Below are 17,343 nucleotides of genomic sequence, written 5' to 3'. Positions count from 1 at the left end.
TTCTCGCTTTACAAGGGAAGGAGAACTCATTTATAGAGAGGAAAAGGAGGTTGGCGGACTATAGTAAACTAAGAGTCCATGGCTTTTATTGGCTGAATCATTGCCAGGAAAGAAGAGGAGTCTTCTTTCTGTTGGGCTTTGCTTTCATTACAGGGCATGAGAGCTCCATTTTCTGGGATCCTGACTATTTAACTGAGGTTTCTTTTTATTGATTTTTTACAATATCAATATAACTGCCCTTTTTTTTTCCAAGAAGAGAAATATTTTTTTGGAGGAAAATCTGTAGTATACACTTTTTCCTATGTTTATACCAACCCATAAAGTTTGATAATCACAAGTGAACCTTTAAGAAAGGTCAAACCTTTTCTGCCAACTGTAAGGACTGCAATCAAGGTTATTCAGAAAGAAAGCATTTTAAGTTATCAGGAATAGCAAAAGATCTAGATGTTCAATACAATCTTTGAAACATTACCAAAAATAGGTTGTTTATTCCTGAAAGCTGGTAGGGAGGTGATATTTTAAGAGTATCTTCATTTGTCTTGAGTATACTAGATTCTTGGCTTGGCTGACCAAAATAACAGGAGAGGTGAAGAGTGTAACTCTTATTTACATAGCTATCTCTTAAGTAAGACTGTATCCCCCAGAGCTCCTTAGTGTTTGTTTACTGCATCAAAGAATCCTATATCCTTTAGTCCTGATCGGCCATTTAGGTTGTACCATTTATAGCATGCCTCTGATCAGTCCCACAGAAACATCTTTTCATTCATTCAATTATTCATTCATTTAACAAGCGTTCATTAAACAAATAGTAGTAATATGGTGGCATTAATAATGCTATTAACAACAAGAACAGAAAAAACACCCACAGTCATTTATTGAGCCGTTTTTATCGGCTAGACCCAGTACTAAGATATATTTATTTCATTTAATTTTTAGAAAATCCTGTAAAGTTGGTTGATAATATCCCTGGTTTACAGACCAGGGGAGTCTGAAAGTTTAAATCAGCTTGTTCAAGGTCAAAGGTTAGGAAATAGCAAAGCTGATATTCAAAATCTGATTCTTTTATTTCAAAGACCATTCTAATAATCATTACACTAAAGCAGTCTTTCTGTTATATGCAAGGCAGTATGTTAGAATATGGGATTAAATGAATAAAGATGAATAAGACATAGTTGATAAGAAGCAAATAGTTTTATGGGGGACATGATTCAAATCCTAAAATAAAGTGACAACACATTGATTTTTATGGGAGCCTTGAGGAGGACTACATAAGCCAGCTCTTCAGAGGAGAGGTTGGAAGAGAATAAGATAAAAATGGGGGATAAGGGCATTGACAGTGTCATGAAATGAAGAGAATCTGACCTAAGGCATTGACATTGAGGATGATGCAAAGGCATTGGATTAGAGAAATATTTAAGAAACAAACTGCAGCACTTTTTGCTTAGATATGGGGAAAGTGAAGGAAAGAAGAAATGAAAGATAGATTTCCAAGGTTCTGGCTAGAACGAATAGATAAATTATGTTGGCCAAAACTATGGCCAGAATGCAGAATACAGAAGGAGGATTTCAATTTTGACATTTTGAGTTTGAGGTGCATAGGATATTGAGGAAGAAATGTCTAGCTAGTGGTTGAATATATGAGTTTGAAGCTCAAGAGTGAGGCTGGGGCTGGAGTTTAGGATTTTTTAGTCCTTAGAATGTGGGTGCTAATGGGATTGATGCAGGACTTTTAAGGCAATTTATTAGCACAGACATTCTTTCCAAGGGCAGCTTGGAAACAACAACAAATTACTTCATTGAACTTGTATCAGGGAAAGTTCTTTATCCTGTCCCTTTTAGTGTATTAAAACTTCAGATGGGGAATTCCCTGGCAGTCCAGTGGTTAAGACTCTGTGCTTTCATTGCCATGGGCCCTGGTTCAGTCCCTGGTTGGGGAGCTAAGATCCTACAGGCTGCATGGCGGGGCCAAAAAAAAAAACAACTTCAGATGGTTGAGGGATGAGGGAGGGCTTATTGGACAAGTTAACAGGCTACTTTAATAGCCTTAATATGGTACATTTTAGCCACCTTCAAGCACCAGGGTCACCTTCCATTAGCTCCATGCTCCCCGATCCCTGAGGTCTCTAGCATGTATTTTTACAAAGTGTAGGAGGTCTGCCGCTTCTGTCATGAATCTCTAGCCTCCCACACTTCTTCACATTTTCCTCTCGTCTAGGACACAAGCCGTGTGGGCGCCATAAAATGTGGCGCCCTCTGCCTTCCCCTGCTTCTTCCAAGTACAGAGCACCCTCCGTCTTTCCTCGTCTCTCATTTGCCAGTTCAGTGACTTGCGCTGGCTCGTGAGTTTTATAATTGGCACAGTACGAACTTATGTCTCAGCAAACTTACAAATTACTGCATGTAATAGATTTTTGAGACCGTTTATGAATAATTGAAAGCACAAATGTTAAATTCTTGAATGCCAAGGGCCTACTGAATATCAATATTTCATGGAGTTCCATAAAGAGCATTATGAATTCCAGTTTTTATGCCTCTTAAAATATTTGAGAACCCCTGATCCATAGTATTGATATCTGTGACTTTATTACTCCTTTCTCTTTTGGAATAAATTAACGTGTTCAACATATTCCTCGTGAAGATATTAAAAAAACAAATCCTTCTTTACATTTCATGGAAGTAGAGGGAGTTGAAATATGATGCTTTACATTTCATATCTTTTATTTCATTTCTTTGGTTTGCTTTTCATTTTTTAAATGGTAATATAGTAGATGCTTATTGTCAAAAATTAGACTATTCAGACGCATGTGAAGTAAAATGAAAATCTTGATTTGCCTCATCCTTCAGTCTTATTGCCTACTGGTATTTTGGTTTGCATCCTTCTAAATCTTTTCATTTGGATTTACACAAGTAAGTACTCACATAGATATATAGGGAATTTTTTTTTACAAGCTAGATGGAATCATAGTATATATATATTGTTTAATTTTAAAAATCCTTAGATATATATAGATCTACCTCACTCTTCTCAACCTCTGCACAGTGTTTCATAGTAAGAATGTATTCTACTTTATTTAACCATTTCCCTAGTTGTGTCGGTTTTTTTTCCCCTATACTAAATGTGACAGGACGTTGAATGGGATATTTTTCCCTATTGTCAACAAAACTGTTGCTGAGGCCCAACACTGAGGACAGAAGTACTGTTAAGTAGCTCATGTTTGAAAGGAGCCCCCCAGCAGTGAGAGCTAGACTTTCCCTGTGGGGCTTATTAAAGGGGTGAGAAGTATTCACTGTCCCACCCCCAGGCTTTATACAAAGAGAACTGAGAGACAAGGAGGTTTTAAGATCTGGGAGAGGGCTGTGTTTGGGGGAAGAAGTTATTTTCTCCCTTTCTAGAATCAAGAGAAGAGATGTGCTCTAAGAGAATTTATTGTGGCATTTTGAGACGCCAACAGGAAAAAGAGACTGACATTTTGTTGGACCTGCTTAGCCAGTGGATTTGCTGACTTACCCCATTACTGTCTGAACAGAAAAAAAGAAAATTGGTGAGCGTTGACCCAGTGGGGGGGCTGCCAAGTGGGGAGGTGGATCAGAATTGCTCTGTTACCCCACCCCCGCCAGGTCCAGATCCTGGCATGTGTTAGTTGGTCCTGTAGCAGAGGGAGATGAGATTGGGGTGTACTTGAGCAGCTTCGGAGGAAAGAGTGTATATGTTAGCGGGATGTGGCATGAAAGCCACCAGCTGAGGGCCAGCTCCAAGAGGTAGTCACGTGATTGGTTATCTGTTACCTACTATACGAGAGCCATGATTAGATCTAGATTCTTTTTGCAAGGTCTTTAGTCAGTTTGGATAACATTTTAAAGTTGGCATACTGTGTTTCTTAGAAAAGAAAAACCTATCAAAACACCTAAGTAATTAGTCTAAAAAAAAGTCATGCTGATACCTTCTCAAGAAATTTGAGCTGTTAGATATCACATAACATTAAAACCAGCTTTTTCTGGAAGACAGCCAGCATACATGAGTTCTTAGTTATACATGGGAGTGAACATTCACGTGTATCTAGTACGTGGTCATCACATCCTTACCAGGAGGACTGAGGTTTATCTGAGCAATGTTTTCACTCCACAGGAAGTATAAGTAATTAAGAGGTCATTTTTAATAGGATAAGACTAGGCTTACTCTTTGTACTTACTGGTGGTAAGTACACATTAAAAAAAGGTCCTGTAGTGCTAATGAGAATATTTACTTGATTTAAGATGCCTTTAATTGGTTAAACTGAAACTGTTATTCCTACCACTTCAAAGGAATCATTTATTTTCTAAGTTGCTCATAACTTAATGCAAATTTTTCTGTGAAGGAGGAGCAATTTCATCATTCAGCTGTAGGAAGAAAAATCATGATTATATTTAGAGGGTAGAAATAAAGTATTACAGTAACTTATAAGAAATTATAAGAGCAGGGCATAAGAGTGTGACACATTCTTTTGTTTTTTTTTTTTTTTAAAGACACCAATTGTACTTGAACATTTGTTGCTTTTTTTAAAAAAAATTAATTAATTTTTGGCTGTGTTGGGTCTTTGTTTCTGTGCGAGGGCTTTCTCTAGTTGCGGCAAGCGGGGGCCACTCTTCATCGCGGTGCGCGGGCCTCTCACTCTCGCGGCCTCTCTTGTTGCGGAGCACAGGCTCCAGACGCGCAGGCTCAGTAGTTGTGGCTCACGGGCCTAGTTGCTCCACGGCATGTGGGATCTTCCCAGACCAGGGCTCGAACCCATGTCCCCTGCATTGGCAGGCAGATTCTCAACCACTGCGCCACCAGGGAAGCCCTGGTGACACATTCTTGAACAGGAAATTTAAGAGCCTAGTAGGTTTTTTGGGAAAGAGTATATTCAAATGAAAGCAACTGTTGCGTTCTCTTATGTTTCATTTGTATTTTTCTGGTTATTTTTCACTGAATGTTTGACACGATTGTAAAGGTTTGATACAGCTATAAATTCCTTATCTGATAACGGTAGACTATTTCAAAGTTATTAAATTAGAGACAGAGATAACGGTATTTTTAATAACTTTAAAATGTGAATCTTAAGGTTTTAAAATATACATACTGCATGAATCTTGTAGTTTCACGCTTTTATGCTTAAATTTACGCATTTCTTTTGAAACATGCTTTATTATTTATTATTTACTTTCTGATTTGTGTTATAGGAAATGTCACAGTCATTTTCTGCAATCACATTAGATAACACAGAGGTAAATAACCTGAAGACTAATGCACAGAGAAATGAAATCCCAGTAGAGGAACTTGGTAAGGTTCCTGAACATAAAATCACCACTAAGGGAACAGCAAATAAAGACAGCAAGGCGAGGAGTTGGTCTGAGAGTTGTTTGAGTGCCCAAGGCAAGTCCTTCCATGACGAGCCTCAAAGATCTCATCCTGAGTCTGGCTCTGATCCCTCCGATCCTGAAACTTTGCATGCAAAGGCAGCTGATTCAGTGCCACAGGGTTCTGAAGAAAACAAGGTCAAGAGGACATCCTGCATGTATGGGGCAAACTGCTACAGGTATGAAGTGAAATTACAGCTAGCATATAATTCCATTATTTCAACAGCATAATAGCTGTGTAGATACATGCTATAGTGTGTTAAAAGCCTAATAAATAAAACCCATTGACCTAAAGGTTAGGGGCTTTATCATGTTTCTCCTGGTTTGCACTTTCTCAGTATGCATTCTAGCAAATCCTGCTAGAGGCTTTTAAAATATTGTGGGGGATTAAATGTTTCATTGTAGATATGCTGATTAATACAGGGATCTGAACTGGGGAATCCAGACTTGAAAACACAATCACTCAGATCGAAATACCTGCTTATGTAATGTCTTATTTAGATGTTGGAAAGATGGCTTCATAAATAGTTGCTGTATACAGTATAACTCTCAAGAGAATTCTAAGTTGTGTTTAAGCATCTTATATTTGTGCATTTTTCTTTATATTTTTCTAATGGTGCTTTTAAGTCACGGTGATGCCTTCTAAAACAACTGAATATATATTTTCTGGATTGATTGGTTACTCCTATACTTACTTCATTTGATAATACTGTACCATATTTTCTAATTCATGCTTTGTGAATTAGTTTTAGGCTATAGTTTCTCTCTGTTTATTCTAGCATGTTTATAATTACCTAGCCCTATTTCAGAAGTATTTCTTTGCCATTCCAACTTAGCAAACCAAGTATCTTATCAGTACATTCTAGTACAGTTTATCTTCTATTCGATAGCATATTTATATCACATATTCTGTTAATTTATCATTCACTGAATCTTTCTTTAAAATGCAGTGCCATTATAACACCTGGATAATTATATTTTTCAATTTCAACAATTATAATTTATGCGTTTATTCACAATTTTGTCTATTTGCAATGACCTTAGTCCTGCATATGGAACATAATTTATAAACTTGTGAAATGGAAGTATATAAACCTTCTATTATTTTGGATTTTTGAAAAATCCTGTTTGGTATCTGTATCAGTTCACTAGAGCTGCTATAACAAAATGCCACAGATTGGGTGGTTTAAACAGCAGAAATTTATTATCTCACAGTTCCAGAGGCTGAAAGCCTATGATCAAGGTGTTGGCAGGTTGGGTTTCTCCTGCAAGCTCTCTCCTTGGCTTGCAGACAGTGCCTTCTCATTGCGTCCTCACATGGCCTTTTCTCTGCATGCACATCTCTGGAGTCTCTTCCTCATCTTATAAGGACATCAGTCATTTTGGATTAAAGCCCTACCCTCATGACCATATTTAATCTGAATTATCTCTTTAAAGGCTCTGTCTCCAAATATAGTCACATTAGGGGTTAGGGCTTGAACATATAAATTTGGGGGTAGGGAACACAATTCAGTCCATAACAGTGCTTGGCTGGTATTTGTTAAATGTGATTGAATGTTTTATCAAGATCGTAATGAATTCATACATATTTGATGATGATACACGTTAGTTTTAACCAGTCATAGCTTATGAATAGTTTTTTGTACTTTTTCACTAGTTTTGATATACATAATTAATACCTGAGAAATATTTGCCACTGAAATCTTGAAAACAAAATGTTTATATTTGTAACAAAGGGGAAAAAATAACCTATATTGAGTTCTTGTTATATACATGCATCTTAACAATTAGTTAAATGTATCTTTTCTCCAGCCTCAATGCTACTGCTTTAGCTCATGCCATGATGTCTCTGGGACAAGTGAATAATCTCCTAAGTCTCCAAACTTTCCGTCAGGTTCATATTCCTTCCTCATTGTTGCCTGAATGATCTGGCTAAGAAAATAAAAACAAAGATAAAAAAGAAGAGAGAGAAAAAAATCTGACAATATTACTCTCCTTTACAGAATCCTTCAGTGGCTAAAGGCCAGATTTCTTAGCATAGTCTAGAAGACCCTGAACTCCCAGTAATTCTTTGGATGCACCATGCTGTCATGCTGTTGTTAGGTCCTTTGGATGTGCTGTTGCCTTTTCCTCTCTCCTATCCTGCTTAAAGACACATTCAGTTCCTTTCTTAGTCCTTTTCTAGCATGTTCATTCTTCCCTAAATTGCTCATCTTCTATTCTACACAACATTTCCTCGTACACTTTCTAATATTTGATATTAGATCTGATATTTACTATCTCATCATTGATTTCTAATTATTTATTTACACATTCTGTCTTAATAGAAAATTATTGCTCAGGGGTAGTCTTATTCACTCCCTTGATGTTATGGTATTAAGTCCCAAGTCTGTATCTCCAACACAGATTGCTGTACTACATTTTAAATACAGATAATCACCACTTAAATCACAGGCACTTCAAATTCAACCTGTCTAAAGCAGTCACATCTTATTTCAATCCTTTGTGAAACAAAAAACCAACAAAATAGCATTTAACTTTATAGAAACTGTTGCCTCCAAAAAATTCTTTTTGAAAATTTTGTTCTTTTGGGGCCATGTAGTTTTTCTGTTTAATAGCATATGGTTCCATTAGTAAACTGCTTTTAAAAATTGGACAGAAATGGAAATATCTCTTATTAACTTGTAAGAAATTTATACCTTAATTAAAACTTGTAGATTTTATCTCCATAAGGTCATATAAATTATGAGTTAATAGTCTATAAAATAAGGGTTTTATCTCTAATAAAGGTGATGTGTCTTAATGAAGACCAAAGCTCCCACTGAAAACAACTAGCAAAGCGGAACACTCATGCTTGAGACCATTAGAGGCAGTCAGGACCTTGAGGCTTCTTTTTCTCTTGTGACATTTGCCAATTTTTTAGTGTTTCAGACTGAGGGCTAAGAGGACAGGCAGAGTTTTGGGCAGTCTCATGGAACTTAGGCAACTTTTACATTTCTTGCCTTTGCATTTGGCAAGAAATCTTTGACAAATCGAATGTCATGAAGCTTTCCCCCTGTTTTCTTCTAGAAGTTTTATATTTTAGGTCTTACTTTTATGTCTTGGATACATTTTGAGTTAATTTTGTATATGGTGTAAGGGAAGGGTCCAACTTCATTCTTTTGCATGTGAATATCCTCTTTTTCCAGCACCGTTTGTTGAAAAGAGCATTCTTTCCTTTTGGAATGGTCTTGGCAACTTTGTTGAAAAATCATTTGACCATGTAAGCAAGAGTTTATTTTGGGCTGTCTGTTCTCTTCCATGTGTCTATATGCCTGTCTTTATGTTAGTACCACACTGTTTTGATAACTGTAGTTTTGTAATACGTTTTGAAATCAGGAAGTGTGAGACCTTCAACTTTTTCAAGATTGTTTTGTCCATTTGAAGTCCCTTGAGATTTCACATGAATTTTAGGATGGATTTTTCTTATTTCTGCAAAAAAATGTCGTTGGGATTTTAATAAGGATTGCTTTAAATCTGTAGATTGCTTTGGGTAGTATTTACATCTTAACAATATTAAGTCTTCCATTCCATGAACATGGGATGTCTTTCCATTTATTTGTGTCTTCTTTAATAGAAATTAAACCTGTGTATGTCTTTCACCTCCTTAAGTTTATTTGCTAACTATTTTATTTTTAAATGTTATTGTAAATTGAATTGTTTTCTTAATTTCCTTTCGGGATTGTTCATTACAAGTATATAGGAACACAACTGGTTTTTGGGTGTTGATTTTTGTATCCTCCAACTTTGCTGAATTAGTTTATTACTTCTAACAGTACACCAAAAGTAGAATGTTCACGGCAGTATTTTTAATAAAAGCCAATAACTAGAATGAATCCAAAAGTCTATTAATAGAATGGACAAATAAATTACAGCGCTTTCATACAGTGGAATGTTACACAGTAATAAAAGTATACTGCTGTTACATGCAATAATGTGGAGTAATCATACAAACATAAAAAGTCATTCTCAAAGAAGTACATACTATATATTCCCATTTTAGTTCAAATACAGGAAAAACTAATATGTTGTTTGTAACGTTGCTTCTGAAAGTATGTTCCAGAGGCCCTTGCAGGTCCTGGTCCCCAAGATGCTTTTAGGAAACCTCTTGGGCCAAAATCATTTTCATAATAATACTTTGTGTGTGTGTGCCTTTTTCACTCTGATTCTCTCACTCACAAGTGTACAGTATTCCCAGAGGCTACATGATTTGTGTTAATGATTGAATGCAGAAGCAGATAGGAGGAGAATTCGGATGCCCTCTATTAAGCCAGACATTAAAGAAATTTCCAAAGTATAAAACAATGTCTCCACGAATTTTTTTGGAAGATAGGTATTTACATTAAGGTGTGCTATTTATGATAATATGTAAAGGGTTTATTACTATTATAAAGTAAATTTATTTTAAAAATTTCTCATTTTTAATTTCTAATAGGTTAAATAACCCACATAAATAAAAGTTCTCTGGAGTTTTAATAGTTTTTTTCCTGAGACTGAAAAGTTTGAGAAACACTGTTGCAGATGACAGGATAGTGGTTACCTTTGGGTAGTAAAATGGGTTTAATGATTCGAAGGGGACATGCAGGGCTTCTAGAATGTTGCTAGTATTGTTTTTTTTCTTAGCAGAGGGAGTGTAGATGTGTTCACTTTATTAAAAGTCTTTAAAAGCTATGTATGCTTACACTATTTATATTATCCTGTATATTCTGTTGTATATAGCCTATATAAAGTACTGTTTGCAGATTGTCCGTTGACATTCATGGTCTTCCCCATGTCACCAGAAATTTATTTTGCTACCATGAGAGTTCCGCACTGACTAAATGTCATGTGGCATGTTGGTTCACGGTCTAAAATAATCAGATGTGTATTGTTTGGTTTCCTGCTATATCCTATTAATTATCTTTTTCTAGTTTATCTAGAAGTCTACTATATCCTATTAATTATTTTCTCTGACAGTATGTTTATCACTCTCATAGGAAGAATCCTGTCCATTTTCAACACTTCAGTCACCCTGGTGATAGTGATTATGGAGGTGTACACATCACATGTCAAGGTGAGGCTGATGACCGGCCCGAATGTCCCTATGGAGCATCTTGTTATAGGTACGTAAACCTGAAGTGTTTGGTTATACTCCTTTTCTGCTTTATCTCTGTTACTTATTCAGGAGAAACTGCAGGCAAGCTTCTCATCTCAAGCCTTTAACTTTTAGTTTTTAAACTTCCGTAGGTAATAGGTTTTCATTTTGTTAATAGGTAGGATTGTAATGTTTCTTTTAGATAATTCTAAATTGTTGAAGTTATTAACATTATAAATGCCTAAAATTTTTCCTCATTTCTAACTTTCTAAAGTGTAAATCAGATAATTTAAAAGCTGTCAGTGCTATCCCATTATACCTTCTATGCAGACTCCTTAGTTTGACATAAATCAATTCAGGATGTTATCTCTGCCTCCCTCAACGCCTGCCAGTCCACCATTCTTGCCAGCCCATGAAACTCAATCCTAAAAGGAAACAGTACCTCCCCTCTCTCCTTCCATAGCATCTTGTACTCGTCTGTATCATGCACAGTAGAATTTATCTCATGAGATTGTGTTTAGTTCTTTCCTGGATTGGCTTCTCCTCCAGACAGTAAGTTCCTTGACAGTAAGGACTTTTTTTTTTTTTAAGCATCTTTATTTCTTTTTTAATTTATTTCCTTTTTATTTATTTATTTTCTTTATTTTTTTGGCTGCATTGGGTTTTAGTTGCAGCATGTGGGGTATTTGTTGAGGTGTGCGGGATCCTTTGTTGCGGTGCGGGCTCTTCCTTGTGGCGCGTGGGCTTCTGTAGTTGTAGAGTATGGGTTTTCTCTCTCTAGTTGTGGCGCTCAGGCTCCAGGGTGTGTGGGCTCTGTAGTTGTGGCACGCAGGGTACAGAGCGCATGGGCTCTGTAGTTTGCAGCACGTGGGCTCTCTCATTGAGGAGCGCAAGCTCCGTAGTTATGGTGTGTGGGCTTAGTTGCCCTGTGGCATGTAGGATCTTAGTTCCCTGACCAGGGATTGAACCCACGTTCCCTGCATTGGAAGGCAGATTCTCTACCACTGGACCACCAGGGAAGTCCCTCCAGTAAGGACTTTTTTATCTGCAACTTTGTTGAATGAATGCATGAACTTGAAATAAATCAAACTACCAAAGAAAGAAGTAGGATTCCATTCTTAGAGAGCTTTAATTCTAGACAACTGTCTTTCTTAGATAATTTTGGAATACAGGTTACTGAACCTACTGCCGTTTTTGAAATTGTTGCTATTTCTATGATTTGGTTTTCAATAAGAAGGCAGAGTATATGCCCAGTAGTGGGATTGCTGGGTCATATGGTAGTTCTATTTTTAGTTTTTTAAGGAACCTTCATACTCCATACTGTTCTCTATAGTGGTTGTATTACATAGTGGCTGAATTTACATTCCCACCAACAGTACAGAAGGGTTCCCTTTTCTCCACACCCTCTCCAGCATTTATTGTTTGTAGATGTTTTGATGATGGCCATTCTGACTGGTGTGAGGTGATACCTCATTGTAGTTTTGCTTTGCATTTCTCTAATAATTAGTGATGTTGAGCATCTTTTCATGTGCCTCTTGGCCATCTGTATGTCTTCTTTGATGAAATGTCTATTTATGTCTTCTGCCCATTTTTTGATTGGGTTGTTTGTTTTTTTGATATTGAGCTCCATTGTATATTCTTGCCTTCTTTATCAAAGATAAGGTGACCATATGTCACCTTATTCGGGTTCCACGTAAGTTAAGCGAAAAAATCCTCCTTGACCTTTTTTCCGCATGCAATTCTCTACTTAAATGTAACAAAAACGTTTCGTTTTTAAAACAAATTGTGACGGGCAATGAAAAGTGTACACTGTACACTTTTTTTGTACAGTGGATACTGTACAATAATGTGGAACAGAAGAGATCGTGGGGCAAATGAAATGAACCACCACTAACCACACCAAAGGCTGGTCTTCATCCAAAGAAGGTAATGTTGTGTATATGGTGAGAGTCCTCTATTATGAACACCTTCCGGAAAGCCAAACGACTAATTCCAACAAGTACTGCTCCCAGTTAGACCAACTGAAAACAGCACTCGACAAAAAGCATCTGGAATTAGTCAACAGAAAACACAGAATCTTCCTTCAGGATAATGCATGACTGCATGTTTCTTTGATGACCAGGCAAAAACTGTTAGAACTTGGCTGGGAAGTTCTGATTCATCTGCCATATTCACCAGACATTGCACCTTCAGATTTCCATTTATTTCGGTCTTTACAAAATTCTCTTAATGGAAACAATTTCAGTTCCCTGAAAGACTGTAAAAGGCACCTGGAACAGTTCTTTGCTCAAAAAGAGAAAAAGTTTTGAGAAGATAGAATTATGAAGTTGCCTGCAAAATGGCAGATGGTAGTGGAACAAAATGGTGAATATGTTACTCAGTAAAGTTCTTGGTGAAAATGAAAAATACGTCTTTTATTTTTACTTTAAACACCGAAGGAACTTTTTGGCCAACTCAATACTATGATACCATTATTAAATAAACCTTTAATATCTCAATATTCTGTCAGGTATCCCAGTTCCCTTACAGTCTCATAATATTTTTTTTTCATTTTGTATCCTTGCATCCAGATCCAGTTAAGGTCCATGTATGACAAAAAGTGGCCATGTTTCTTAAGTTATTTAATCAATAGGTTCCTCTTTGTTTTTTCCCTTGCAATATATTTGTGTAAGAAAGCTGACCGTTTGTACTGAGGAGTATCCCTTAGTCTGGATTTTGCTGATTGCATTACCAAATTGTCATTCGTTATGTTCCCTTGTATTTCCTCATAATTGATTGTTAGAAGCTAGTTATGTGTTTGTTACAGATCTCTTACTTCTAGTAGTACTTTGTCTCTGAAACACTACCTGAGTTAGAGATTTCACTCGGCCTTTTTGAAGATTCAGATTCAGAACTTAAGCCTCTCAGACCTCCCAGGAACTCAGCAAATATTTCTTGGGAAAAATCAGCCTTGTGTTTGGGGTTCCTTTAGTTTCTAGACTGTTGTGACAACCCCATGAGATCATGATAAGCTGTACTAATTTCTCTTTCCTAAAATAGTGTGCTTCCACTTGGTCCAAATCTTATCCTTAGCCCACACTAAGAATTGTCAAAGGCTTCTACGGAAGAAAGGAGCCAGTTATTGTCAGCTCACCTAGGAAGGACTTTTTCCTCTTTGGAATTTTAGATAACATAAAATTCTCGTTGCTCCCACAATTCTCTCATAAATATATTTTTAACCATGTATCAGGGTTTTCTTTTCTAGTTGTTAAAACAAGAGTATTGGTCTGCCATGATGTCCTGCACCCTTTTTAGAAGCAAAATACAAATATGCCTATTCTCGAGGAGAATAAAAACAAAATGCAAAGCCTTGCTAAGAATAATGATGTCAAAAATTGCTGCCTTTATTTCATCAGTCTCTTTAAATGGGGGCAGGGTAGGGAGTAGTCAAGAGAAATTATTCAAAGGCCAGTGACTCACATGTACTAGTAGAAACTTTCATATCTATATCTAAATATATTTACATGTATGTATATTGTATTTTTCTTTTTCATCTGTTGAGCTGCTTGGTGTCCTTGTTTCCACTTGAAGATAAAATCTTAAGATTTTTTTCTCCCTCATTAATTTTAATTACAGTTCAGAGAGACTCTTGGAGAATGTTAGATATGATTGCTTACTCTGACTACTGTTTTACAAATAAGGGAATGGAAACAAAGATTGAGTTGCCTAAGACTGCAAAGCTAGCGAGCTCAAAACCAAGTCTCCTCCCTCCTCCAGTCCAGCATTTCTCTGTGTTGTGGCCTGATTCCACCATTGTTAGCGCTTCTAAAGTATTGATAGTGCTTGCCTTTTTAGCCACATGGCAAAATAATATTTTGGAGTTAAAAAAAAAACAAAACCCAGATAAAGTACTTTGAAGAAATCGTGAATTTTTCAAATCAACAAGATACTAGAAACTAGATTATAGAAGCATGATATATATTTATATATCCTTTCTTGTCACATTATCATTTTTAGTTAGGCAAAAAACACATCTAGTAAATTTATGTTGTATCATTTCTATAACTAAATTGATATAATGTTGTGAGCTATTTTTTCTTTAACAATCTTGATTTGCAAGAATAACTTATTTTTTTAGCCATATACTGTTTAGTGCTGTTAAAAAATGATTTAAAGAAGACAGTTTGGGTGATACAAATTAACTTTAACACTTTATGAAGCAGACAGTCTCCATTTGGAGAAGTGCAACATGGGGCAGAAGACAGGAGGTTTTTATAGGATGAAGAATAGAGAACAAGGAAGAGGAAAATAGAAAACGTCTGATTGGCTGGGGCCCCATAGTCAACCTTGTTTGGGGTGAGAAGGAACAAAGAAATAAGTATAGAGCCCAGAGTTGGTTTGGCCTGTGGGGATTGGCTGACTGGATACACGGTGTCTCTGGTCAAGCAGAGCATTTACAGGGACCTGAAAGTTAGCTTAAGTTTCAGTTTGCCGGCGTGGCACCCTAGGCAGGAGCGGCTCCATCTTGGTCCCGGATGTTTGTTTCAGCGGCGCTAGAATCTAAGCCTACTGTGTCAGAATGGTAAGATGTTCTAAATTAGCTTGCCTAAAAGCAAGTTTTTATGTAAATGCATGCCAGATTTTTCCTGTAGCCATAGAAGAAAAGTATTGAAGCCTCACTGGTCATAAAATAACCCACGAAATCAGCCAGAAATTAATATATTTAGAAAAGTAAAGATACATATGTTCTAAAAGTAAAGTTGTGATAAGCCTGTATTCCATGATGGTTGACACATTTGGAAGAGAGATGAAATTCATGAGCTAAAACATCTTTGTTTGCTTTTTATCTTTAAAAATTTGCCTTCACAAAACAGGATAAGAATTATTCTCAAGTAAAAACAAGTATTCTCTCAAGTGAAATACTAGGTTGGCTTTTAATTTGTTTGCTTCCCAATCTTACCTTCTAATCCCATGAATGTGTCCAAGTCAGTTTCTCGTTTTGATAAATCTAGGTGATCTCAAATGTTGTATAATACATTAAATAATCTTAATCTTATACTGTATCAGCTACCTAAATTTATATGGTATTGTTTTGTAGTTACAAGTATTGTCATCTGTGGACAAAGTTTTTATCACTAGAGAGCAAATATGCTAACATAAAACTGTACATACATGGGTATACCTGATTTTCAGACATTTCATCCAATGAGTAAAATAGAAAAACAGATATGGCTCACATATTAATAAATGTATTCTATAGTAAAAATAAAGATTCCCATAGCCCATATAATATAGGACTTTGATGTTGAAAAAAGGATCTTTAATTATTAAATTTTATTTTTTCTAAAACTACAGGCATTATTAATATTGTCTCTGACATTATACTTCTAAAAATCTAACAAAATTAAATCAACTTGAAAAATGATAATTTGAAAGAACTAGTTGTTATCATTTTCAGTATCTCACGCATTTAACCAGTTTTTTTCCCTTTGCACTGTACACTGCAGCCTGTCAGAAGACTTGTTCTGTTTAATGCATTTGATTAGCTGAAGGTACTTGTCTAAATTAGAACATTAGATACTTAATGTCCAGGATAATGCAGTGATTGCTGTGCTTGCCTCTGACTCACTTCCTCTGGTGCATAATAGGATTTTTCTCAGTGCATTACTCCTGTTCTTATTTGTTAAATTAAGCACTAAACTTAGAATATATATACACTAAAATGAACAGAATCCATCTTCAACCAGCTTAGTGTAAAAATGTAAAGTCAAACACGTATATTGTCTTAGATTTATAAAACCTTAGGCAGGCATGTATTATACAAATGAAAGTGTTGTTGCCTTCATGTTTTCCAGAAGCCAATGCCCCATTTTTTTTTATTAATTATAATACCTTCTAAGAGGGATGACGTAAGGAAGTGTATCAGTGATCAACTATAAGTGCTCTCATTGTAGTGAATCTGCAATATGATCTGTATAGTGTGAAAAAACATAAGTGTTTTTGCCACAAGCATAATTCGTTGATATTAAAATTACTATCTTTTTTTATTTGTTGATCTAGATTTATAGCTATGATCTAGTCTTTTGCTATTTTCTCTTTTATTTTCAAAGTGTTCCAAGTTATTGCAGTATTATCTTAATTGATCCTATATGCAAATGTACACCTTAAACTACAAGATACTGATTTTTAGAAGCTGCTTAATAAAAAAATAGGAATGTGTGTTTAGTGTAAATTCATATTATATTATTTGAGGCAAAATAAATAGGTTTTAATAGGGAAACTCTAATTGCCTCATAGTTGAGATTCCCAGAATCAGTCATGTGAGGCTGTCGATTATTTTATTTGTAGTTAAGAATAATCAAAGTTGATCGCATTTTTATAGGCTCTGCACATACAGGAAGTAACCTGTCATCACTTGCCACGCTTACGGTTTTTTAATCATGTGTAAGAATACAATCTTAGAAGAAAGTATCTTACAGTAAATGTTAATCGCTGGCTGCACAGTTTTACCTGAGACTTGGCTATAAATTTTTGTTTAACTTCATTTAGAAATAGCAGTAACAACAACAAAAAAGAGGTAGCAGTAACAACATTGCTACTTGACGTGTAATGTGTCACATAGCCTTGACAAAATGTGCTGGAGTGTCTTCTGTGGTTTTGTTTTTCTTTCTCCTTTATTTGAATATACATTCTCTTTCATATTAATGTTTGTTTTTTCTTTGTTATATTTAGTGTTAATTGCACATATATACAAATTTTCAGAGCTCTCTTGGCAGAGATAGTAAATTGTAATGACTTTCAATTAGCAGATTGACTACTTTCTCTTATTTTATGCTGGCTTACTCTTTCAGTATTTAATACAGACCATATTTGTT

At 35.8% G+C, this 17,343-nt stretch overlaps 1 protein-coding gene across 4 annotated transcripts in view; it reads left to right on the top strand.

The window, feature by feature from the left end:
- Positions 1–17,343, top strand: part of APLF (aprataxin and PNKP like factor) — a 92,848-nt gene that overhangs the window by 58,774 nt on the left and 16,731 nt on the right. For 3 of the 4 annotated variants that reach the window (XM_057558003.1, XM_057558005.1, XM_057558004.1), the window contains exons 7-8: positions 5,200–5,555; positions 10,392–10,517. In XM_057558003.1, coding sequence (XP_057413986.1) covers positions 5,200–5,555; positions 10,392–10,517 — 482 coding nt within the window. The remainder of the gene's footprint in view (positions 1–5,199; positions 5,556–10,391; positions 10,518–17,343) is intronic. The other variant, XM_057558006.1, reaches the window with a different exon arrangement.

Source organism: Balaenoptera acutorostrata, chromosome 12 (assembly GCF_949987535.1).
Source record: "Balaenoptera acutorostrata chromosome 12, mBalAcu1.1, whole genome shotgun sequence".
In the NCBI taxonomy this organism is placed as follows: domain Eukaryota; kingdom Metazoa; phylum Chordata; class Mammalia; order Artiodactyla; family Balaenopteridae; genus Balaenoptera; species Balaenoptera acutorostrata.
The sequence above is the reverse complement of the archived record's forward strand: the minus strand, read 5'-3'. Positions and strand labels throughout refer to the sequence as shown.